This window comes from Trichechus manatus, unplaced genomic scaffold (genome assembly GCF_000243295.1).
Source record: "Trichechus manatus latirostris isolate Lorelei unplaced genomic scaffold, TriManLat1.0 scaffold00082, whole genome shotgun sequence".
NCBI classification, from domain to species: domain Eukaryota; kingdom Metazoa; phylum Chordata; class Mammalia; order Sirenia; family Trichechidae; genus Trichechus; species Trichechus manatus.
The window spans coordinates 10,180,878-10,206,331 of NW_004444018.1; the positions used below are offsets into that span (position 1 = coordinate 10,180,878).

At 46.2% G+C, this 25,454-nt stretch overlaps 1 protein-coding gene across 7 annotated transcripts in view; it reads right to left on the reverse strand.

Moving 5' to 3' along the window:
• PTCH1 (patched 1) overlaps positions 1 to 25,454 on the reverse strand; it is a 79,598-nt gene that overhangs the window by 45,369 nt on the left and 8,775 nt on the right. For 2 of the 7 annotated variants that reach the window (XM_004381328.2, XM_004381326.1), the window contains exons 2-3: positions 23,445 to 23,637; positions 1,021 to 1,210 (exon numbers count right to left, since the gene is read on the reverse strand). In XM_004381328.2, the coding sequence (XP_004381385.1) occupies positions 1,021 to 1,210; positions 23,445 to 23,637 (383 nt within the window). Of the gene's footprint in view, positions 1 to 1,020; positions 1,211 to 23,444; positions 23,638 to 23,994; positions 24,290 to 24,318; positions 24,529 to 25,108; positions 25,219 to 25,454 lie in introns of those variants that run through there. The other 5 variants (XM_004381331.1, XM_004381330.1, XM_004381329.1 and 2 more) reach the window with 5 other exon arrangements.

Here is a 25,454-nt window from a genome sequence, read left to right on the forward strand (position 1 = left end):
CGGGTTTAAAAAAAAAAAATCATACTGTCAACTACTCAGGTAAGAGGCGCTTGAAACCCTAGGAGGTGGGATCGGGTTAGGTAAGTGCCGACTCACTGGTCCCCTACAAATGGGGCTTGGTGACAGCAATCTCAACAATTCAAGGAGAAGATCCAGCTTTAATTAATCAATCCAGGCACTTAGTCTGCCAATCAACAAAATGCCTACTGTTCTAAATACTGGGGTACGACAGTGAACAAGAAGGCGTCCCTGCCCTGAGGTATCTTAGAGTCTAGACAGATGAGAAAAAGGACTGTTTGTTTTGTTCCAGAACTCTTTCCACGCTTTTACTATACCCACAGCACTTATACTACCTATAAAGTTAAAGGGTGATATTTTTAAAGGGGGGTGTGAGTGTGTGTGTGTATCCATCTTACTCAACACATCCATTAGCATGAGTTCACAGTGGCTCAATCTCCCTTTTGCTCTGTGGTGCATAAAATACCAAAAAACTCATTGCCGTCAATCCTGACTCATAGCGACCCTATAGAAAGAGTAGAACTGCCCCATAGAGTTTCCAAGGAGCGCCTGGTGGATTCGAACTGCTGAACTTTTGGTTAGCAGCCAAACTCCTAACCACTGTGCCCCCAGGGCTCCTTGTGGTACATACAACTGCTAATATTTGCAGTGAAGACAAAGCAACGAGCCTTATTTTTCTTCCTCCAGCCCTTCTTCCCCTCTCTTCCTTCCCATCTTTTTTTGGTAATGTCTATAAGTTGACTAAGGGCAATTCAACATGTAACTGCTGCAAACATATGTTAAGCAATGAAAGCATCTTTAGAATGGGTATAGGGTTCCCAAGTGGCTGCATGAAGGGTACTTTCTCCATTGCCAATTCTCCAGAAACAAACCAAGATGGGAAAAAAGATATAACTGCATTAGAAAACGATCTGAACTAATACTCCAGGTGTATTTCCAGGACAACCTTATCTAGGTAAAATAAAGGGGCCTAAACCTGCAGCTTCTTCCTGCCCGACTTACCTGTTGTACATGTATACATGGACTCGGCTGGCCTGGAGCGCTGAGTCCAGGTGTTGTCGGAGTGCTTCTGTGGTCAGGACATTAGCACCTTCTTCTTTCGGGGTCTGTATCATGAGTTGAGGATTAAACATGGCCTCTTCTCCAATCTTCTGGCGAGTATAATTTAATTCACGACTTACTCGTCCACCAACTGACAAATATATACAGGCTTCAATTAGAAGGGCAAAACCATCCCAAATTCATGTTCTGCTACCTCACTAACAGCTTTGTGATGCACAATGAATGAATCCTGGTCGTGACAATGCATGGCTCATGATTCACATACATAAAGTGAAGTAACGTTCACTTCATTATTATTGGCAACATTAACTTTACCGATAATACACACATTTAACAAATACCGCAAACAATCAAGATGTCCTTCAATAGGTGAATGGATAAACAAATGGTGGTACATCCATATAATGGAGTATTACTCGATGATAAAAAGAAATGAGCTATCAAGCCACGAAAAGACAGGGAGGAACCTTAAATGCATATTGTTAAGTGAAAGAAGCCAGTCCAAAAAAAGCTACATACTGTATGATTCCAACTATAGGGCATTCTAGAAAAGGCACACCTATAGGGACAGTATTCGTGGTGCAGTGGTGAAGAGTTTGGTTGCTAACCAAAAGGTCGGCAGTTCAAATCCACCAGCAGCTCCCTGGATACCCTATGGGGCAGTTCTACTCTGTCCTATATGGTCGCTGTGAGTCAGAATAGATTCGACACCAACGGGTTTGGTTTTTCTCTTACAAGGACAAGTAAGGAGCCCTGGTGGTGCAATGGTTAAGCACTCAGCTGCTAACCAAAAGGTCAGTGGTTCAAAACCCACCAGCCACTCCACAGGAGAAAAGACCTGGCAATCTGCTCCCATCATAGATATCAGCCTAAGAAACCCTATGTGGGCAGTTCTACTCTGTCATATAGGGTCACTATTAGTAGGAATCGACTTGACGGCGCAGAGCAACAACCACACAGCGACAGTACAAAGATCGGCGGTTGCCAGAGGAGGGCAGCAAGGAGTGAACAGGTGGAGCACAGGATACTTTTAGGGCAGTGAAACTACTGTATATGGTACTATAAAGGTGGACATACGACATTAAGCATGTGTCAAAACCCATAGGACTTACAGCACAAAGAGTGAACCCTATGTAAGCTATGGGCTTTGGTTAATAATAATGTATCAATATTGCTTCATCAATTGTAATAAAAGTACCATACGGATGCAAGATGTTAATAACAGTAGGACAGAAAAAATACTCACTAAACTCAGTCACATACACAAATAATAGATGCATGCTTTGTCCACATTATAACGAATATACCATATGGATAAAGAGGGAGGGAAAACTTGAGACACCTTTTCCTTGCAGACCAGACCAAATATCCCTGTTACAATTTCTTTCACTTGTATAAACAATCTGCTCCTGCAGCACATTTCAAGATCAATGGCTTCAATTTACACTCTTCTCCTAAATAATCTGGCAAAGGTAACAGAAATGTTTCTCCTCCGTCCAAAAAGGAACAAGGAAAGTTGGCAAATGTGTGTTCAGTGCAAAACTTGCCAGAAGATAAATAATATGATTCAAGTCAGATCCACGTGGGGAAACCCCAGTTAAGAGGAATGAAATTATCAGCCACGTATCAGCCCTGCCATCATGCGCAGCCCCAGAACCTGGTTCTATCAGAGGCACCCGGTAAGCACCCAGAAAACACAGATGCCAGGTTCTGAGTCATCCCAGAGGCTCCCCAGGTGATCCTGAGCACACAGCTCAGGCTGAGAACTGCTGTCCCAGAACCACACAGGCTCCAACCAACTTGGCCAAAGCCGGACACACTGGAAGTCAACACAATTAGGCACAGTTGCTGCAAACTGCTTCCCTCCCAGCCCTTCTTCTTTTTAAATCCTCAGGATCAAGGTTATATTTCACTTATGGTTTTGGAGCAAGCCTAGCTCAGAATGCTGCACCTGGCTGGGACAGACTGCAGGAAGGGAGTTGCATTTTTCTCTAGGGTGGTGTAGTGTGTGTTGGATGGGAGGGGTGATGCTGACAGCTTTGGAGAGAGTCCTCCAATCCAATATTGTTCAAGAGTAAGGGGCTGTGCAGCAGCCCATGAGGGAAGGAGCAGCAAAACAGAGAAAGAGAATCGTAGAAGCACACCCCCCCTACACACACACAATCCCACACGTACACACCCATATACACACTCACAGACCACACACATGCACAGACACAAACACCCCCTTCTCCCCAAACACACAACACACAAATACTCCAGGGCAAAGGAAGTGAGTGTGAATGGTTCCTCAAGTCACTGTTTACTGAGAAGCTGGCCTCCAGCTATAATTTAGAAAGAACCGTTAGTGAGCTTAGCTTTCCCACGAAGAGAAATCCTTTCTCTTCAAGTTTAGCATTCAAGGACGTAAACATTTAGTTTGGGCAAGTAAATAAGTACTGGGAACAGCGGGTTGTTTAGTCATATTGGCATACTGACATATTTTATAAACAAGGGGCAGGCTAAAAAGCAAATAGTGCCCTCATTAGGAAAACTCGCCAGACCATGGACTGGCTGGCAGGTCGTCAGGTTCGAGCGGATGAACTCGCTGCTAACTGAAAGATTGGTGGTTCGAGTCCACCCACAGGTGCCTCAGAATAAATGCCTGGTGGTCTACTTCCCAAAAAATCAGCCACTGAAGAGAACTCTATAGAGTACAGTTCTACTCTGACATATTATGGGGGTGCCATGAGTCAGGGTCAATGTCACAGCAACTGGTTAACTGGGGTGTGTGTGTGTGTGTGTGTGTGTGTGTGTGTTGAGAGAGAGAGAAATAGAAGGAGACAACAATCAGCTGGCTAACCAAAAACCCACTGTCGTCCAGTCGGTTCCAATTCATAGCGACCCTACAGGACAGAGTAGAACTGCCCCATAGGGTTTCCAAGGAGTGGCTGGTAGATTCAAACTGCTGATCTTTTGGTTAGCAGCTGAACTCTTAACCACTGTACCATCAGGGCTCCAGTTGGCTAACAAGAAGTATTAAAACCCCCATGTGCAGAAAATTTTGAAAAATGCCCTAGGGCATTCCTGCAGGCCTGGCGATCAGTGTGAAGTTAAGGAAAGAATGAGCACAGGGAAACGCGAGAAAACAACTTGCAACAGAGGCTGAGTTCCACGCTGCAGCTGGCCTCTTCCACAGCGCTCTGGGTCCTGAAGCTGCCTGAAGGCAGGGTCTGGCCCTGCCACAGGAATCTCCCCGCACTATACACGGCGGATTTTCAGTCAAGTAAGGAGTGAACCGAATTAAACTCCATCCACCTCCTCTAGAGATCGAGAGGCTGTTTGAGGCTAAGAAGCCAACTACTATGTCCAGAGGCCACTTTGGAAAAGCTGCAGAGCTGCACACCAAGGAGCTCAAACACCTTCGCTCAATCCCTTCCTTTTTTCTGGCTATATCACAACTAATGTACCAAATCTATAAATCATTTATATTTCCAAACTGCCTCCTCAAGTCTGGGCATAAAAACAAACAAAACCCCCAAAAGCAGAAACCAGTTGCCATCAAGTTGATTCCGACTCATGGCAACTCATGGGTGACTGCTTTCCATAGGGTTTTCAATGGCTGATTTTTCAGAAGTAGGCCACTAGGCCTTCTTCTGAGGAGCCTCTGGGTGCTCCGAACTGTCAACCTTCCAGTTAGCAGCCAAGTACATTAATCGGTTGCACCAACCAGGAACTCCCAAGCACTGGCATAGCACTTTCTTTACCCTTCCTGAAGCTTAAAAATCCAGGTGAATTAAAACCACAAGATTAAAAACAAACAAAGAAGCAGGACTATAGATATCCCCTGTCCCCTCTTTGCTAAGGTGACCCAGGTACTGTCACAGGTGAGGAGCCACCCCGGTACAGACAGGCAGCCTCTGCTCATCAGGATTCTGCTCTCTTCAGGCCTATGAGGGTCTCAGTAATGTAACCTTTTAAAGCCCTGGTGGCACAGTGGTTAAGAGCTCGGCTGCTAACCAAAAGGTCGGCAGTTCAAATCCAGCAGCTGCTCCTTGGAAACCCGATGGAGCAGTTCTACTCTGTCCTATAGGGTTGCTATGAGTTGGAATTGACTTGACAGCAACAGGTTTGATTTTTTTTTGTCACAGGTATATTTGAATAAGCACATACATATTTTTATAAAGATGCGTATCTGTCATGACTCTGGAATTGAAAATTTCTTGCTCTTCCATCTCTTCCTCTAGTGAAAAATATGAGTATTTTGCTAATGTGACAACCAGTTTTAACCAAGACGAGACTACCATCATAGGTAGAATGAGCAACTAGCATTGAAAGACTGAATTCTTCTGAAGTTTCTTCAACCCCCTATGCTGTATCCTACATTTTAGTATGGTTAAAGTCAACTGATTCTTACTTATTATACAGCCATATTTTACTTAACATTTCATCTTATATTTCATCAAGTTATGAATGTCTTTGCAAAACTATTCAATAACACTTTTTAAAAGCTTAGTTGACACCCATCTTATTTGACAAATAGTCTTACCATGATTCCATCATCAAGCAAATATCTGTGGTGCCTACTATGTGCTGGGAGTCCGTGGGTAGTGCAAACGCTTAATGAGCTCGGCTGCTAATCAAAAGGCTGGCCATTTGAGTACCCCCAGAGACTCCTCAGAAGAAAATCCTGGTGACCTACTTCTGAAAAATGAGCCATTGAAAACCCTCCCTATGGAGCACAGTCCTACTCTGACACATGTGAGGTTGCCATGAGTTGAGTCAACTAGTAGGCAACTGGTACTATGCGCTAAGCAGTGGGGATGCTGTGGTGTTGAGATTGGCATGTTCTTGCTCAAAAAGGCTTGCAAAGAGAGCAATGCAAACCAGTAACATAATTTCATGGTATTACAAGGGCCATGAAAGAACTAAGGGTGGCGTGATTTATTTGGGGTGGGGAAAGAGGAAAGCTACTTCAAACAGGGTGAGAAGGGAAGACCTAAAAGGAGTAAACATTTGAGCTGGCTTTGCAAATAAGAAGGTACCAGCTAGGTGGAGAGTTGGAGGAACAGTGCCCTGGGCAGAGGAACCAGCAGGTGCAAAGCCTCAGGTGCGGCTTGTTGCAAGAGAGAAAGGAGGCAAGTGTAGCTGGAGCCTGGTGAGGCCAGAATGACGTCATTCCCTTGCTTGCACTGGTTGACTTAGCTCCTTCTCGGGTATACCTGTGTCATAAACTGCACAACATTCAGATGGTCTTACATCAGAATTCACTCACAGTACTCTGGAACAAGCTACTAGAAACAGGAACCCCTCCGTCTTTTGCTGCCCTAGCGAATGCCTATCCTAAATCACAGCTAGATGACAGCCTAAGGCTGTTCACTACCTTGCCGTCTTCCTTATCATCTGTGAGTGTGAAGCTCTGCTCGCAGGAAATCCCACAGAACTCATGTCAAGGGACTGAATTTACAATTATGAACTGGGGGAAAATGGTTTTCTCTCTTCTTTTTCTTTTTTTCATTTCAAAGGTCAGAGCCCTTCTTACGTACTTAAAAACGAATCTAATGTTCATGAAAATATTGCAGAGAAAAATAACCACTGAAAAGAATGAATCACAATAACCAATTTTTGTTATACAGATATAGATACAGGCCACCATATTAACAGCTGCTATTGCTGCCTGATGGTTTTTGGATAATATTTACCTGCAGCCCTTTTTTGAGTTTATTTCCTAATTTTTCTGCAACAAACAAGTGCAATTTAAAACTTCTATGTGACAAAATGGAGGCCTGGTGGTGCGGTGGTTAAGAGCTCGGCTGCTAACCAAAAGGTCGGCAGTTCGAATCCAGCAGCTGCTCCTTGGAAACCTGTGGGGCAGTTCTACTCTGTCCTATAGGGTCACTACGAGTTGGAATCGACTTGATGGCAACAGGTTTGGTTTTTTGGTTTATGTGACAAACAACAACAAAAACCCTATAAATCTGAAAGCTACTTGGTAAGGATCTGAATTAAAAACAAGCTCCACGCAAAAATATTCATCCCCATCATATTCTCGAGTCCCTTATATTCTTCCTCTTCATCCCATCAATCCAACAATTTAATAAAATTACACCAACCCCTTTGAACAAGACTCAGGATGAATGTTATCACAGGATCCCGGGACACAAAATAACCTTTTACATTTGTGTGGTGATCAGAAGACCTGGGTTTCATGTCCCAGCACTGCCGCACATAACAGTCCCTTCATTTAACTGCTCCTCAGTAGCCTTCTCTGTAAAATGAGAAAAATCTACTACTAAGCTCATAGGATGGTATGAGGATTAACTGACAACATATATGAAAATTCCCAAACTTAACCAGAAGCTGAGCAGGTGTCCATTCATTTAATCATTCATTGGCAGGGCATGTTATCATCGCCCTGATTTTACAGAGGAAGAAAAGCTGTTCCAGAGTTTGCGTGACTTTCATAGTTAATAAGTGGCAGAAGCGACCCTTTAACCTCAAGTTCAGTGGGCGCTTTCCATCTGCCCTGCTGGCCTCGTGGCTTCTGAGCACCAGCTGAGGACCCGAGTATAGCACTGGGAGGTGGGCTTATTCTGTTCACTGCCATTAAGTTGGCTCCTGCCTCATGGCAACCCCATGCACTACAGAATCGGACCATTGTGATCAATACGGTTTTCACTGACTGGTTTTCAGAAGTAGATTGCCAGGCCTTTCTTCCTAGTCCGTCTTAGTCTAGAAGCTCTGCTGAAACCTGTTCAGCATCATAGCAACACACAAGCCTCCACTAACAGATGGTGGATGCCTATGAGGTGCACTGGCTGAGCATCAAACCCGGGTCTCCAGCATGAGAGGTGAGAATTCCACCACTAAACCACCAATACCCCCCTAGGCGGTGGGCTAGGAACACTGAATTCCAGAGACTAGACCACATTAAGCTCATGTCTAGAGCTTTTACGATCCATCAAAGAATTACACAGGACAAACAACTGGGGGACAAGATTGCCTTACCACCGCTAAGAAGGCACAACATTTTCAACAGGGCACCATGGAGGCAGTGGACAGGTCCCAGTCTCATTGTGGTCCCCAGAGGGGCCTCTCTTAGAGAGAGCAGAGAGACAGGGACCAGAGAAGCAGGCATTCACCAAGAACAAGCAGCCGTAAGCCTCTTCACCTACAAGTTTCGCCATTTTGTTCTCTAGAAATCTGAGGCTTAAACCAATTCATTACAAGAGGCAGGGTAAAAGGCAACAGTTCTGCAAAGGAATTTCTTGAGCAAGCTCTGCTGATCCCCTCCCCAAATCCAGCCAAGTGTGGTTTTCCAAAGCGAAGAAGGGCCAGCACAGTTGGGCAACCAGTAGACCCAGAAGTCCATCTGTACCTCCGGGCCAGGACTATTTCAACCCATTGTAGACCAGAGACCACCTCCTTGTGATCTTCCCTGCTGGATGACTCCTTAGCACAGCCTTCTGCACAGAGCTTCATAAATGTTTGTGGCATTCATGCAAAAAGGTTTTGAAAAAGCTTATAGAAAGCCACATAAAGATATCTGAGCGATCAACCAAAGTTTTTCTTTTCCCCCAATGAATTTCAAGTCCCCTAAGGGGAGTACCATCCCTGTCCACTCCCGTATCTTCGGGACACAGAGCGACCCCAGGCTAGGGGCCCACTCCCTGTCTGTTGACTGAATAAACGAATGAATGGCCTCAGTACAGAGCCTTGGGAACAGGCAGTCATCTGTACAGGATAGTAATTTCCCTCAAAGACTCAAAAAGTCAATCAGTCCAAACAAATGGGACCCTTTCAGCCTGAAAAGTACCCACTCAGAGTCCAATTAGAAAAAGGGAGTCTGCGTATATGCAAGTTTAGCATTTGCATTTGATTAATCTGATGAATTATCTAACAGCTTCTAGAGATTTTTTTCCCCCTTTAGTTGCTTCAGGTCCTTCTTTCAAGGTTGTGATTGGTTATTGTGAGGGTGGAAAAGTGCAAATCTTTAAAAGGGCGCAAATGCAAAATTATTGGCACCAGGCATTTTCTAAATTGAGGGGAAGAAAAAAAATGAAGCTTCAGTGATTCAGCCAACTGGCTGAAAACTCATGGGCTGTGAGTTTTTAGTCACTCCTCCACTCCTCTCCCTTATCCGCAACGAGCAAACAGCTGCCTAAGCTTCTGGGCTGTTTTTCTCCTTGCGAGATTGTGCCCTTGAGCCTCAGCATGGGAAAGTACTAAAACTGGATTGCCCAGAGAGAAGTTGCCTTCACAAAGTGAGCCCAGTTGAGATGAAAACCACAAACACTGACAAGGGCAGGACGAGTCAACTCCCCTCACTGCGCACAGCACAGGGCATGACGGGGGACACTTAAGAAGGTCATGAGCATGCGTCCACGTGCTGCTCCATTCCATGCCTGCCTTGCAGCCCGTCGCCCATTCCAGCTGCTTGCTGCACCATCTGGGACTGCCAGCTCCCTCTGCCCGGCTTTCCACTGAGCCCACCCCGCTCAGCTGCTGGGCCTTAGCAGTCAGACCAGCACTCTGCCTGTACTGGACCTGCTGCCTGTCAGAGCCCCCCATCCAGGATGTCTTACGGGGCCCACCAACTCTCAAGGCCACCCTGCACCTGTCGGAGACCCGTTCTTCATCAGACAGCGGACACTTGTGGACAACCCCGCCTATGACAGGCCTAGTGAAGTCCTAGCCACAGAGCCAAGGATGCTCCGGCTTCCTGCAACCTGCAGAGTGGCAATGGCTGACAACTCTACATACTCTGCAAGCTGCAAACGGCCCCAGCTGCTACCATGACTTAGCCTGAACCCTCAAGTGCTACAAGCAAGCAGATGCACACCTATTTCCCATCATTCTGCAGAAGGAGGGCACGCATGCAGAGGGACTTCACTCTGAACAGATGGGAAAGCAGCATGCTCACTCAGAGACAAGGCTCGACCAAGCACCAGAACCCAGGTACCAAATACCAATCTCTCAGCGGAAGCCTCCTAAAGTCTACATCAGGCTAGGCAACATTTCGTTCTGTTGTGCATCGGGTTGCTATGAGTTGGAACTGACTTGAGGCAGCTAGCAAAAACAACAAAGTCTACATTAAAAAAAATAAAAACAAAAAATAACCCAACAACAACAAATTACTTGCGTGAGCGTGGCGGGCTCTCTTCGATAGCATTCAGGCTGTTGCATAACATTAACCCCTGTTCCCTTCTCCCAGCTTCTGTGGGGCTGACATCACCTCTTAGCTCTCAACAGTCTTATCATTATCCTGGGCCTCTCCCGACTGGCCTCTGTGTGAGAACACATGGGGAAGAGGACAATGCACATCCCCATCTTGGCACACAGGCTGCCCAGCGGAACCCCACGTTGGCCAGATTTATCTCCATCACTGCCCCTTCCCCTGCTTGCATCTGTGCAGGGAGACACACGTTACTGGGGCCACTTTCATGATTTTGTCGCCATCAGGATTAGCTGGATTAGGGGCTGATTCATAAGGACCCCCTGGTGCTATGAGGAAGTTTCATCACAAGGTCAGTGTGGTGTGAACTATATATTCTGTCAACACCACCGCTCCTTATAGCCGACAACCAAAAAAAAACGGGGGGGAGGATGGGAGGGGTGCAGAAGACATCGCTGCAAATGCAAAATGTATGAACGCAATCCATTCCCCCAGCATGCATTAAAAGGGAGCGAGCTATTCAAGACTGCCCTCTCCAACTTGAGGTCTGTTATTATTATTTTTTAATCTATGCAGCATTTAGTGGGTCTGATAGTAGGGACTGGGTGTTGGGGGAATGGGGAATAATCTAGCTATACCCACAGACAAAACCACAAAGAATCTTCCAGCCCTTTTCTAAAACCAGTCAAGCAGTTGGTGAAGAGTCACACCGCTGAAACTGTGTATTTTGTTCAATGCTAACTAACGCCTCCAAGATGAAGTTCCTATTCTTTTAAGGAAGGGCAAAACCCTATCCCATCCAGCAGAGGTGTTTTTTTTTTTTTTTCTCATTTATTTGAAGGGAAATAATGTGGGTAGGAGAGTAGTGTTGAGGGTAAGAAGACAGGGATGAAAAACAAAGGCAGAACTGTTAACTCCTTTTAAAAACCCAGGGACTGACATTTTTCCTCCCAGGAAATCATTTGGCCCATTCACCTACCCAAACCCCCATTCTGGCCACAGCCTGCATGGACCCTGCATGAAGTCAACACAATTGATAGGGAAAGTAATGGATTTCTGCATGTGTGTGCAAGTGTGTGTGCAAGTGTGTGTGACAGAGAACAGCCCTTCGTGCACAGGACTGAGCTGTTCCATCAAAGCTGTATCTGTTATATTTCTGTCTTTCTTTTCTGTTTGGCGTATTCACCAACTAGAGAAAAGGAGGTAAGCTTTGGCGGCCCTGACCTGCAGCTGGAACACAATACTTTCGCACAGCCCTGCCGACCCCTGACATAAATTTTACACCGCAGCTGGCATTTACACACTCAGCATTACCATATGTATAGCTGCTCGGTGCTAATTATGCTAATCACCTGTCTAACTCGCTGCTGCGAAAAATGGTTGTATTTAGCAGTCCAGTGCTTACCAATGCAGCTTACTGTGTGGCTGAAATGTACATTCAGACGGCCCTGAATGGCAAGATTTTTCCACGTTGCTGGCTACATTCAGGTCTCAGAAAAATTTATTCAAGTCAACTGGTTTCGGTCCGCAACAAAAAAGTTACGAGAAAAAAGTGAGTGTGTTCTTGCCCTAACATTCTGGATCTGCTTGCAAGCAAAATGATAAATCAATTGGTGCGGGAAACAAAAAGGGAGAGAGCTTTCTTTTCGGAGCCATGTGAAACTGTAACCTATTTAAAAAAAAAGGGGGGGAGGGTCATCCTATTCCCCAAATCTCTAGAAAGAGCAGTTAATAGATATTTAGCCCTAATCCCAATTCTCTCAAATTGCAAGCTTTGTTTGCAATTAAGCAAAGTATTAAACACATGCAACTTTTTTCTCTGGATCATGGGTAGACTAAAACAATGGTATCATATTTATTTTTTTTTCCCTTAGTATTACAGCAATGAAGGAACCTCCTTGGGGTGGGGGAGGGGAAATCAGGTAAGAGGAAAGAAATAATTTCTTAGCTGGGGAAGATTCTTTTGTTATTTTCTTTTAAAAAGCGTCTATTTAAAGAGACACTGTGGGATGTTTACATTTATTTTGTGAAGAGGTTTCTGGTTTCCCCCAATGGAGCAAAGGCAATCAGGGAATGGGGGTGCAGAAGATGGGAAAAGAATTCAAAAGAGGGAAAAAAAAGAGTGGTGAGGGAGGGAGAGAGGAGGGGTCAAGAAGTCTTTTCCTTCGTCTCCAAATTCCTGTGTTCACCATCACTGTTTTTAAAGCACTTTTTCTTGGATCACTCTATACAACAGATTTCTGAAATTGGGATGGTACTATTGCAGGTATTTTAACAATTCCCTAAATTCAAACTGAAACCCCATTTTCTCTTAACTCACAAAATACATTCATATTGATCTTTTAAAACCCTGAATTTGAGCAGTAAGAACAGTTTAAAAACAAAACAAAAAGAAAAACAAAACCCAAACCCACTGCCGTCGATTCCAACTCACAGCGACCCTACAGGACAGGACAGAACTGCCCAATAGGGTTTCCAAGGCTGTAATCTTTACGGAAGCAGACTGCCAGCCATATCTTCTCCAGAGGAGTGGCTGGTGGGCTAGAATCGCTGACCTTAGGGCTAGCAGCTAAGCGCTTAACCACTGTGCTACCAGGGTTCCTTTAAGGGCAGTTTAGGATTAGATTATTTGGAAGTACAGATAATGTCTAGGAATTCCAATTTCCTTTCATCACCCGCTGCATGGTAAAACAAATGCCTCAGTGGAGCACCCTCTATCAGTTGGAGAGCCCAGTTATTTTCTCACCTTCAAATGATCGTCATTAGTGGACTCCTCACTAAACTTATAAACCAGGAGCAAACTGCAAGGCCACTTATTTTGCAACCTATCTTGGAGCTACCCTCCAATGCTATAGAACACCAGAGTAGTTTCCTGGTAAGTCCAGGTTTACACACAGAAGGTGCAGCAACCCAGCAGGCTTTCTCTGGCACCGCAGGACGTCGTGAAGGAAGCTCTGCCCCTCTTCATCTTGCTGCCAATCGCCTTTCAATTGAACTAACGGCAGATTAAATGGATGATGCTCAGAGTTAACTTAAAAATGCTACGGTGAGGATAATAGTTTTCTTCCTATCTGCTGCCACCCCCCCACCCCAATTCAGTTCAACATTTTTAAACTTATCTGACCCAATGGAAGCAACGTTATCCAAGCCACATCTTGCTCTCTTTGGCATTCCCATTTCAGCTGCTATTCTTTGGCAGTCCAAAGTATTATTTCATCTGGGGTTTTCTGGTTCCAAATCTTGACTGTGCAGCCAACAACACAAATGACACTACCACTACTGTATTCTCTGCAGAGCTTATTCCCTTCTCTCTCAATCTCTCGCTCGTTTTAAATGGACCACCCTGCTTCGTGGCACAGAGCACTGTTTACATTGCAATACTTGACTGTGTAATACATCTGGCATTTTTGGGCAGGATTCCTGAGCTAGGGGCCAGAAGCCCTTAAGCAATGATTTAAGGGGGAAAAAATCATGCACATTGACTTAACAAAGCTCATTTCCAGTTCCTTTTGCTTACTTTTTACATGATTCGTCAATAACCGAAAACTATCTTGGTTGCTCTACTGGGGAGATCTACTGTTTCTTTTCACTGATCCTAACCACAACAAATAAAGCTGGTCCTGGGGTATGGGGATTGCTTCTCTTTGGTCTCACCTTCATGGCTAGTGTCGTTATGAAACCCACATGACGTGCGGACTATTTGGGCCAACTCACACCTGGGTTTCTGGATAAGAAATAAGGTGCTGCCTCCAAATTATAAATCTCTCGAACAACAAACTTGTCATTCATTAGGAGGTCCCTGACCGCCCACCAACGAGACAGCTTTCCTAACACAGGACAGCTGGTTTTCGAACTATGCTCTAAACCCCAAATACAACAAAATAGTCATAGTCTTGAAGGGACAAAGGAAAGGATGCGTTTTTCTGTGCACCAAACTCCTAAAAGCCTCTACAATAGTCAAGTGAGTTTCTCCATGGCAACATTCTAATGTTTTGGAATGCTAATTATTTTTGTCAAACCTAGTTAAAGTATACATGCATAAAAAATGAGATACTGCCATGTAAAGGAAAAAAAAAACCTAGATGTAAAAATCTGGGAATATATAAGGGGGAAAGTTGAACAACATGATGAACGTAAATTAATGTCACTGAACTATATATTCGAAGACTGCTAAAATGGCAAATGCCATTACATATGTATTTACCACTGCTGCATGAACACACACACACACACACACACACACCAAAAAGAAAACAAAAAACAAAAAACCCACCTTAAAGCTAATTTAAGAGAAAACAAAATTTAAGAAGTATTATCATAAAGCACCCAAGTCCAGAGTTTAGAAGCAAAGAACATATAATAACAGCATTTATATTTTGATGACCCTGATTATATCTGTGTAGTCAAGGAATTTTTCCCACTGAGAAAGGTCCCTCTGAACAGCCATAAATGCCTTCCCTAGCAGAGCCCTCTGCTCTCTGGGATGTCAACTGAGAATTTCTGTGTGCATATACCAGCTAAGGCCACGGAGTTGGCCGAAACCTGTTCTCTTCAGATCTCTATCCAAGCTCCATATTCCCACTGGCCTCGGCGGGAGTTCCAGCACAAAAAGTCTGAAGGAGGGTACCTGGGTCAAAATGTCATGATTCACCATCTCAGAAGTGCCATTGCACCCAATTCTTCCATATTCCAAATGTCCATTAGGCACAGGGGACCAAGACTTATTTCCCACTCTCTTTGGTGGTTTAGTATGGACTGAAAGAACTTATCAATGGAGTCGTAAACATTCACAATAATACCATGATTCTTCAACAGGGGAAGCATCTCTTTTGCTGACAAGACCTCATCAAAGCGTATGGTCTTTGGGACCAACCTGAACCAAGATGAGAATCCCAAGGATGCAAATGGGAGCTCTGCAGCTAATATCTCCCACAGCTGGCCTGAAATAATAGATTTTCTAATACTCTCCAATCAGTTTGTGACTAAACAGATTTACTACCATCTCAAATTTCACTCTAGTAACTCCAGAGATCCACTTGGGAGGAAAGGGTTTGGGCAATGTAACTCCAGAGATCTACTTGGGAGGAAAGTGTTTGGGCAGTTTAGGAGCAGGTGAGTGGAAAGAAGGGCAGGAGGAAAGAGGAAGAGACGGAGAGAAGGGCAGAAGGAGAGGAGGAGGAGTAAAGGCATCATATGAGAGGGAAACAAAGAGATATGAGGAGAAAGGAAGGAGAGCCGAGGTTCAGAGAGCCAGAGGGACAAAGCAAATAGCATTATAATCACAGAATCATACAGGTATGGCGATTATTTGGGGATGTCTTGCTGTTGTTGTGTGCCGTGGAGTCGATAGCGACTCATAGCGACCCTATAGGACAGAGTATAACTACCCCATAGGGTTTCCAAGGAGCAGCTGGTGGATTCAAGCTGCCAACCTTCTGGTCAGCAGCCAAGCTCTTAACCACTTTGCCACCAGGGCTCCAAGTGGAATTCCCTCATCTTTTTTCCTCCAAAATAGTGTCAAAATCTAAGAGTAAAATACTGTATTTATGCAAAATGGCCTCATTAAACCTGACCCCCTTTAAAATAATTTTAAAATGTTTAAATTTAAAACATTTGTTTTAAACATGGAAAAGACCTTTTAAAAATCAAACCCAAACCAAACCCAAACCCACTACCATCAAGCTGATTCCGACTCCCAGCGACCCTAGAGAACAGAGTAGAACTGCCCCAGGGGGTTTCTGAGGCTGTAAGTCTTTACAGAAGCAGACTGCCACATCTTTCTTCTGTAAAAATCAAATACATCCCCCTAAATAGCAAAGAAGAGAACATCCTTCAGGGACTAAATCTAAGTCGACCATTCGCAAGGATGAAATGGGAGGCGTCCCTGTAAGCAGCTCCTTCGATGCTGGACTGTGGGCACCCCTCACATGAGAAGGAAGGCAAGGGCAGACAAGTTACAGCCCACTCCAAGTGGACAGAACTCCAGGGGGTCACAGGGAGGTCAGCTTTGAAGGAGAAATCCAAATAAAATATAAACATGGCATTGTGGAAACCAGACAAATCTCCCATAGCTTGTCCAGCCAGCATTAATCTCGGCATCAGCTGTGGCGCATAATCTAAACAAACGCATCAGGCAGTTCATACATCTGGAAGCTGTCATTTTCTGGAGCCTCCAAGCAGCGGTATGTATATTTGAAACACCCCACTGCACGTCCTGGCTTTTCAGCTTGTTGAAGGGTCAAGAATGGCAGGCAGCAAAGAGATGCAGAGGATTTGCAGTGTCAACTGCCCTGGGGTGGCAGGCACCTGAGGCTACTTGTGATTTCCAAAGCAACTGTTGTCGGGTTTTAATTGTTAATCATTTTTCTCCAGATATGAAAGCAATACCACAACTGCTTCCACCTAGATTGTATGTGTGTGCGTGTGCCCACTACTGGAATCTAATAATATTTCTCCAATACATACACTCTGTAAAAATAGATAGGGGACCAGGGAGCAGAGAGGAGCTGCATTTCATTCTGTGTTTCTGTCCCTTGTGGAATGCACTGAAACTCACAGCCCCAGGGAGATGAAATGGGACTGATTTGCAGACCAGGCAGCAATCTTGAGAAAGGCAGTAAGAGCTGAGCCCATTCTGTCTCTTTGGCTGATACGCCTCAGTCCCTCGCTGTCCATTTCGTTCTCTGGTTGTCCTCTGTAAGGCCCCTCTGGGAAGTGGTCTGTGGTAGGAACACCTGGAGGAGACCACCACCACCAAAGGAGCTGCTGCACTATGCCAGCTTCTGAAAGCAGCCGTTATTCCAATATGGAAAAAGTCCAGTGGTGTCTTTTACAGCTTTTTAAAAAGTTATCTTCATGATAAAAACCTTCAGCTGACTGCAGCTGAAGTGCAGCAGGGTCTTTCTGTAAAATTAGTTACCTGAGTTGGTAAATACGGGGATGAGGTGGAAGAGTTAGTCTACTTAAGAAAGAATTAAACTCTTACATTTATGGCAGAGCCCTGGTGGCACAGTGGTTAAGAGCTTGGCTGCTAACCAAAAGGTCGGCGGTTTGAATCCACCAGCCGCTCCCTGGAAACCGTACGGAGCACTTCTACTCTGTCCTATAGGGTTGCTGTGAATCAGAATCTACTTGATGGCAATGGGTTTGGCTTTGTGTGTGTGTTGGGGGGGATATTTATGGCAATGCACTTGCAGCCATGACTCTATCATAATAAAATCCTTCCATGTGCCCGAGATAGATCTTCCAATGGGAATCCTTTTATCATCAACAGTGGTTCCCAACTGGGGTGATCATGCCCCACTCCCATCCTATCCCCTGAGACCACCCCTACCCCAATCTGACATTTGGTAATGCCTGGAGATCTTTTTGGTTGTTACAACCTGAGGGGCGGGGTGGGGAGTGTGTGTGTTATATTCTCAGTTTCAGAGAGACACAGGGGGAGGGAGTTACTGGCATCTAGTGGGCAGAGGCCAGGGATGCTGCTAAACATCCTACACTGCAAAGAACAGCACCTGCCCCCACCAGCAAGGAGTTATCCAGCCCCAAATGGCAATTGTGTTGAAGTTGAGAAACGCTGCTCTAAACTGAAAGGATGGCGAAGCTCCATCATCTTCCAGGACTGCCTGAGCTCAGACCAAGAACGCTGAAGTTGTAATGCCAGCAAGGTACAATCTTGGGAGAACTTAGAAACACTGAGCATGTATTTAGAAAAATCAACACACTTCTATTTCTCTTTTTTAAAAAATCAGCTTCTGTCCTCCTGCCTTGATGCTGGCCTTGCGAGACGTTAATGACCAAACACAAAGGTGGGATGGAATCATTTCAGGGCTTGGACCCTTTGCAGAAGAGGGGGCCAGGGGCTGGGCCAGTTTTTAGATGAAACTAAAAAGCTCAAAGAGATAAATAAATGAACGTTCTGTCATGGGAGAATTTGACAACAAACTTGTGTCTGAGAGAGGGTTGGAGTGGGGGTAAATATGAAGGTAAACAGATATAAAGGGAAATAGGAGGATAAAAGTGTTGAACAAAAAACAAATGCCAACAAAGAAATGGGGCAAGGTTAAAACTAAAGCATTTCCCTTCTCCGCCCGAAAGAATGAGACCCAGGTGAAAGCACTTTAGGTATCAGGGAGGCCACCAACTAAAATCTACTGCTGTCAAGTCGATTGCGACATACAGTGACCCTACAGGACAGAGTAGAACTGCCCTATAGGGTTTCCAAGGTTGTAATCTTTACGGAAGGAAACTGCCACATCTTTCTCCTGAGGAGGAGCGGCTGGTGGGTTCGAACCGCCGACCTTTCAGTTAGCAGCTGAGCACTTTAACCACTGCATCACTAGGGTTCCTGCGGGAGGACATCAGAGGCCTAATAAACCAAAAAGACAGAACTCATTGCCATCAACTTGATTCCAACTCAAGGCAACCCATGTGTTACAGAGTAGAACTGCTCCATAGGGTCTTCTTGGCTGTAATTTTTATGGGAGCAGATTGCCAGGCCCTTCTCCCATGGTGCCACTGGGTGGATTCAAACTGCCAACCGTTCTGTTAGTAGTCGAGTGCAAACTGCTTGTGCCACCCAGGAACCTCAGAGGCCAAATAAACTAGCACAAATCACGAGACAAGCAAAGAAGAATGGCAAAAAGGAAGAGCTGGCAGCCCCCCCAGCCAAACGTCTTATACACTAGGAGACTCTTATGAAGTGGCCTCTACTGACCTTCCAGCCCTCATCCCACTGCAAACCCAATGACCCAACCAAAGGTAACACTGGCAGGGCTTCCGGAGGCCATGCTCCTGTTCTCTGAGCCTTTGCCCACGCTGTTCCTTCTGCCTGGGATGCGGCCCCGCCCACCTCTCCAGTCTCAGTGTCCCCTCCTTCCAGGATATGCTTGAAGGCTTTCCTGCCATCTTGGCATTGCTGCACTGCATGCTGCTGGTCTGTGTGCCTCTGGGTGCAGGTTCCTTGAGGACACGGACTATGGCTTTTCACCAACATCTCCCTGGAACTCTCTGGCATTGAGAGTATGTACCCAATGAATGTTTTTCTCCAAAATGAAAATTAGTCTCTCCCCCACCTTGCTGCCACCACCATGTATTTAATTAGTAGCAGATGTCCTTATACACTACATCATTCCACATATTCTCTTACCAAGTCTCAATGACTCCATTCACAAATGAGCTCAATTTGGCATTTTCCACTTCTAAATACTATCACCCTAAAACCCAGGCCGGCATCTAATGTACATTAACAACTTCTTAAAAGGCAATAATCATACAAACATTTTAACAACATAATCAAAGAATTCTTATCACCAGTGCCATAAAATACATGTTCAGAGAATCTTTCTTAAGTAGCTTATTTGGTCTGCACATTGTGGCTAACGTATTCAAAGGTCTTTATAAAGTCACATTCCCCAGCATGTTAAGCAAAGTGTGAAAGTCAAAGACATAGCCTAATAAGTGAATCCCTCTTATGCACTGACTATATTAAAAAGATAACGCTATTTTGGCTACTAGGAGGATATGCACAGTAAGTCTCTGTGTACACCCATACACAATGGCAACTGGGTATTTTAATGTCATTTTTATCACTGGAGAACTAGCATTTTCCCAAACTGTCCCTCAGCATGCCTCTCCCCTTAAACACTTATTCTTTTTTTTCTTCTGTTACTTTTTAATTAGGGAAATATGCAGTCCCTATTCATTTGGTTTATTTGTATAGCAAGCATCCTTGTGCATGCCCAGAATGTTTACAGTCTTTAAGAAAATGCCATCTAACAGACTTCTTTGCTGATAGCAATGAGGATGTTATCTAAGAGACTGAAGCACAAAATTAACCTAAATTCGGAGCTGCTGCTTCATTTTAATTCACTGACCTCTACTGTAGTCTAGGACAGCAGGGAATCCTTACTCCTGAAAACAAGTACTCACACTACTTACTGTTGACACGAACTTCACTATTAGAAACAAGATCTCTGCATAGCTAATTCCACTTCAAATTTAAGTTAAAATTATAAAATAGTATGACGGGCTCCCTGGTGGGGTTTACTTGCATTTATGAAAGTGTTGCTTCTTCTATAGGAGAAGAATCTAGCATAGAACGAATGAATGATAAATCAAGGTCAAGGGAACAGGAGGTCAAGGGATTTAAGTCATTAATAGGCAAAGTAGACAAGGACAGAGACATAGATAACCCATAGCTTCTCATTTATAAAATTGGACAATAATTTAAATATTTAAACAAACAAACAAAAAAACCAAACCCATTGCCATCAAGTCCATTCTGACTCATAGAGACCCTACAGGACAGAGTAGAACTGCTCCATAGGGTATCCAAGGAGCTACTGGTGGATTCGAACTGCTGACCTTTTGGTTAGCAGCCAAACTCTTCACCACTGTGCCATCACGGACTAGTACATATAAAAAACATTACACAAACTATTGTGTTAGAAAAAAAAATAAAGTTAATAATAGCTACTTTACTGAGCGGTAAGTGATAACGTATAATAAATGCCTGGCACAAGGCAGTTGCTCAACAAGTGATGGTATTACTATTAATTAAATAATATTTGATCCAAGAACCAGTACGCCACACTGAAAGTGCCAACACAGAAATGGGAAAATGCCAGCTCAGAGGCCAAAAGTAGGCAGAGTGGGGCTCTGTCTCAGGCGTGTTCCTCATCCTGTCCACTGAAGAAAAATTTCAGCCCCTAACTCACTCTCACTAAGCCAAGTGGAGCATCACAAGACTGCAGCAAAGCTGTTTCTCTTCCTCCCAGGACTTAAAATGAGTTATGTAATGCAGAAACACAGTTGTTTCTAAAATATGCAACGTTATGAAAATAAATAACATTACCTCTGTTTAAAAGAGTCTACTGAACACTCTTGCTCAAAACAACAACAAAAAAACCACCATCCTTTCTCATCACCATCTTTACTTGACAAAGATTTGTTGGCCCAAGTGATGGAAAGTGAACATATGGCCCAAGCAGGAAGCTCCCTCTGCTCATCCCCTGCTCTGTTCTAAAACCCATGGGAGCTCCCTACAGTCTAGCCAATCACACCGTTTCCAAATGACAGTCCTGCTGTCCAGGCCCCACTGGAGCTACTGAGCCCTAGAGTCCCATGTCACGTGGGGCCTCACACTGCTTCACTGTTCCTGCTCAGACAGCTGAGCCCCTGCTGGTGCTTGTGCCCCTGCCTAGAACACCCGCCTTCCTCTTCTTTCTCTCCAGGTCTACCCAATTTGCCTCATCTTCTCCAGGAAATGTTTTTTTCATTTTACTATAACAGCCCATTTTAACCGAGAACCCAAATTTAGTACAAGCCCATTCAACTCTAGTAGTTTTAAGGGCATGAATTATCCACACTCTTCTTCTTCCAGCCACCATCCCCCGTTAGGCTGGGAGTGTCTCACACGCTTCAGAGTCCCTTACAGTGCCTAGCACAGTGCTAGGGACATCATAGGTGCTCAGCAAACTTGTTGCCAAGGGCATTAAAAAAAAAGTTTCTGCTGATTCTGGCTCATGTGTTACTGAGTAGAACAGCTCCATAGAGTTTTCTTGGCTTTGCTGTAATCTTTAGGAAAGCAGTTTGCCAGGCCTTTCTTCCCATAAGCCACGGGGTAGGTTAGAACTGCCAACCTTTAGATTAGCAGCCAATCGCAAACTGCTTGCACCATCCAGGGACCTCAGTGATCCTTTATGTGCTCAATAAACTCCTTCTTTTATCTACCAATGACATTGAAGTGCTGGACTGAGGTAAATTATCCCCTGGATTCAATTCAAAGAACACTCGTATTAATAACCAGGCTACTTAAGGCAGGAATGTTTTCTGGTCTTAATTATTTAGACTATTATTTTAATTGTCACTTCTCAATTAAAGACTCTGCCATAGGTTTCCAAAACACTCCAAGTGGAGCTTTATAAACAAAACAAGATTAACAAAGTATTCTCCAAGGTTAGGTCACCAACAGCACCCTGAAACGAGTAACTTTAGTAATTACGCATATAATTTCTTCAGCTTCCAAATTCTCTTAGGTAGCTTTCACTAGGAATGTTCCAGATATTTTGATTAGAAATATCTACATAATTACCCAATTCTCTCCTCCCACCCTCTCCCCTCATAACTAAAGAGATGCCTAAGGCAATGTTGAGGGGTTAAAATGTTTCCAAACAGCAAGACTCGTTCCTTTCCAAAAAGATAATTAAGAAACAACCAACTTAAAAAAAAAAAAGCTGTATTACCGAAAGAATGTAAAATGTTTCCATCTTCGGGACCAAAAAAAAATCTATTTTAAGTTTACAACTGTTTAAAAAAGGGGGGCCTCAAAAAACCCCAAATTATGGAATGTGCGTAAAAGACTGGCAGAACCCCTTGGAGAACTCCCGTGACCCCTCCCTCCAAACAGGCGTCCTTAAAACACAATTCTCCTTTCTGCCAGTAAAACGCAAGCTTCCCCTAGAATAATTCCATTAAAAAGCCCCCACCCGCCAGAAAACATTAATCTACTTTGCAAACATGCGTTCCAGTCTGTGCTTCACTATTTTTTTCCAACTCCTTCCCCCCCTTTTTTTTTGTACCTTGAGACAAATGTTTTTTTCCCCCAGAGTTGAAAGCTGTCCAAAAACAGGACCACACACGCGGCCGCCTCCGCAGGCCCGCGCTCCGCCCGCCCCTCCGCCCTCCCCCGCGCAGCGCGGCCGCCGGCGGCGCGCACACTCCCTCCAGCCGGAGGGGGGGCCTTCCCTCCTCCCCCCAACTCCATTCTCTTTGGACGCGGTGGGTGGGGGTGGGGGAGGGAAGGAAGCCGAGGAGGGGAGCCAAGACGGCAGAATCCTTTCCCTAGCCGCGTCTCGGGGCGCTGCAGAGCCAAGCCTGGGCGGCTGCAGGCCCCCCGGGCGCGCCAAGTGGTCCGTCCCGCGGAGGGGCCCCGCGCCCCCGCCAGCCCGCCCTCTGCTCTCTCTCCCACAACACCTAGCAAAGCGCAGCGCCCCGAGTAGATTACAGCGCGGGCTTTGTCGGGCGGGCCTGGCTCCCGGCCAGAAGCCCAAACAATAAACAGTTCCCCCTGGTGTGGGCAGGGGGTTTTCTCTCTTTACTCAAAGGCTCTAGGTGTATTCGGGTAAATATCTTTATCAATTGAAAGGAAGGGAAGGGGGACTGGGGGTGGAGGAAAACAGGGCGCAGCAGCCAACGCTGGGTCTCTTACCTTCTACCCACAGCTCCTCCACGTTGGTCTCGAGATTAGCTGCCTTTAATCCTACAGCAAAGGCCCCAAATATGAGGAGGCCCACAACCAAAAACTTGCCGCAGTTTTTTTGAATGTAACAACCCAGTTTAAATAAGAGTCTCTGAAACTTCGCTCTCAGCCACAGCGGCGCTTTCCGGCCAGTAGCCTTCCCCTGGAGACGAAGCAGAAGCGAGGAGTGAGTGCAGGGTAGGCGCGGCACAAGCACCCACACCCGCCCGCTCGCAGGCTCCCTCCCGAAGAGCCCCCGACAGCCCCAGTGTGCTGCAGCCCGGGCTCTGGGCGGCTGCAACCCTGTCCGGTCCGCAAGCGGCGTAGGGGGGGAGGAGGCCTGATTATAAATCAAAGTCCGACTGCACCGTGGGAGTGCATCGCGGCGACAGGCGGGGCGCCCCACGCACGTCCGGCGCAGCACCCCTGAGTGGTTTGGGGCTCTGGGGGGAGGGGCTGCAAGGACAAGGGCAAGTCGAGGTAAGGAGGAGAGAAATCACTCAACACTAGCAATATTTGCCCGGGACTTGGGAAGGGAGGGGGTGCGTAATCTCTGCGGGTGGAGCCCAACGTTTAAGAACGAGCAAACCAAGCCCCCCTTCCCCATAAGTCCTGCTATATCCATCACCCCGGGGTGCCCTGGCGGGGACGGGTGCTAGGGGGCGAGCGCGCTTTGGGAACAATGTATTGTGGGTTCCCCTATCCGGACCCCGCCCGGCGTGGTAGTAAATGGGGTTCCACGTGGTGAGCGCGGCCGCGGGAGCTCACTCGCGATGCATTTCTACAGCGTTGGGAGACGCTGTGTGAGCTGAATTAGGAAGTGGGGCAGCCATCTGCAACTTACGACAATATTTGTGATCGGAAGAGGGCAGCCACATGGATCTTTCCCTCCTCCTCTCCCTTCCCTTCTGGTTAAACGTAAAAAACACCCGAGTGCGCCGGGGAAGGGCCCAGGCCGGCGCAGGCGGGGGTCCCGGCTGGGCGCTGGTTGCTCCCGGCGGCGGCGTTTACCCGGCGCTGGCCGCGGCCCCGGCGGGCCCCCGTCTGGGTGTTCGCCTTCCCCGGATTCCACACATTTCAGCGAGCCTCGTAAACACAATGAACCCAGCCGCACCACGGATTTAAGGTGGCAATTTGTTTACAACTTTCCCTTTTCCCCCAGGCTCTGAGAATAGACGGTTCAAAACTATAACAGAAGTGGGGGTATGCCCTCGCCCGAAGATAATTTTTAAGGGAGCAGAGATTTCAGGCTCAACAAAAGCAAAACCGGCTGCCAAAAAAGAAAACCACCTTTATTTCGGCTCCCTCCCCCCCTTCCTCTCTCCGCCTCCCTCCACGCCGCCTCCCCCTCCAAGATGTTAAGAAATGTGGCAGCATTACAGGATTTAAGCTGCAAATAGGGGCTAGGAGTGCGGGAGGAGAGGGATCTGTGGCAGGGGCCACGGGGGCAGGGCAGTGCCGCGGCTGCCCTCGAGGTGGTCCACTGGGGACCGCTTTCTAGGGCTCCAGAAAGGAACGCCGGGGAGGGCGCGTGTCCGTAGACACACACACGCACACACACACACACACGCACACACACACACACACACACCCCACGCCGGGGAGGGCGCGTGTACGTACACACACACACACACCTCCACCCCCCACTGCGAACCTCAGTCAGCCCTTTCCTCCCAGGACCGGAGGGAGGGTTTGAATTTTTCAATCCCCACTTGTCTACTTTTTTCCCTGGAGGGGTGTGTGTGTGGGTGTGTGTGTGTGTGGCGGGGCGATCCCAAAGAGGAAGAGGAGGGAAGAGAGTGGGAGGAGGAGAGGAGAGGAGAGTCTGAAATGCACCTTGGAAATCTGCTCCAGAGCGAAGGCAGCGTCGCAGTAGCTGGGCCGGTGCAGATAGTCCAGGTCCCGCGCGGCGGGGCGGCGCAACCCTGCGGTCCGTCTGCGCCTCCCGCTGCCACCGCCGGCCGGTCGGCCCGCGGCCCC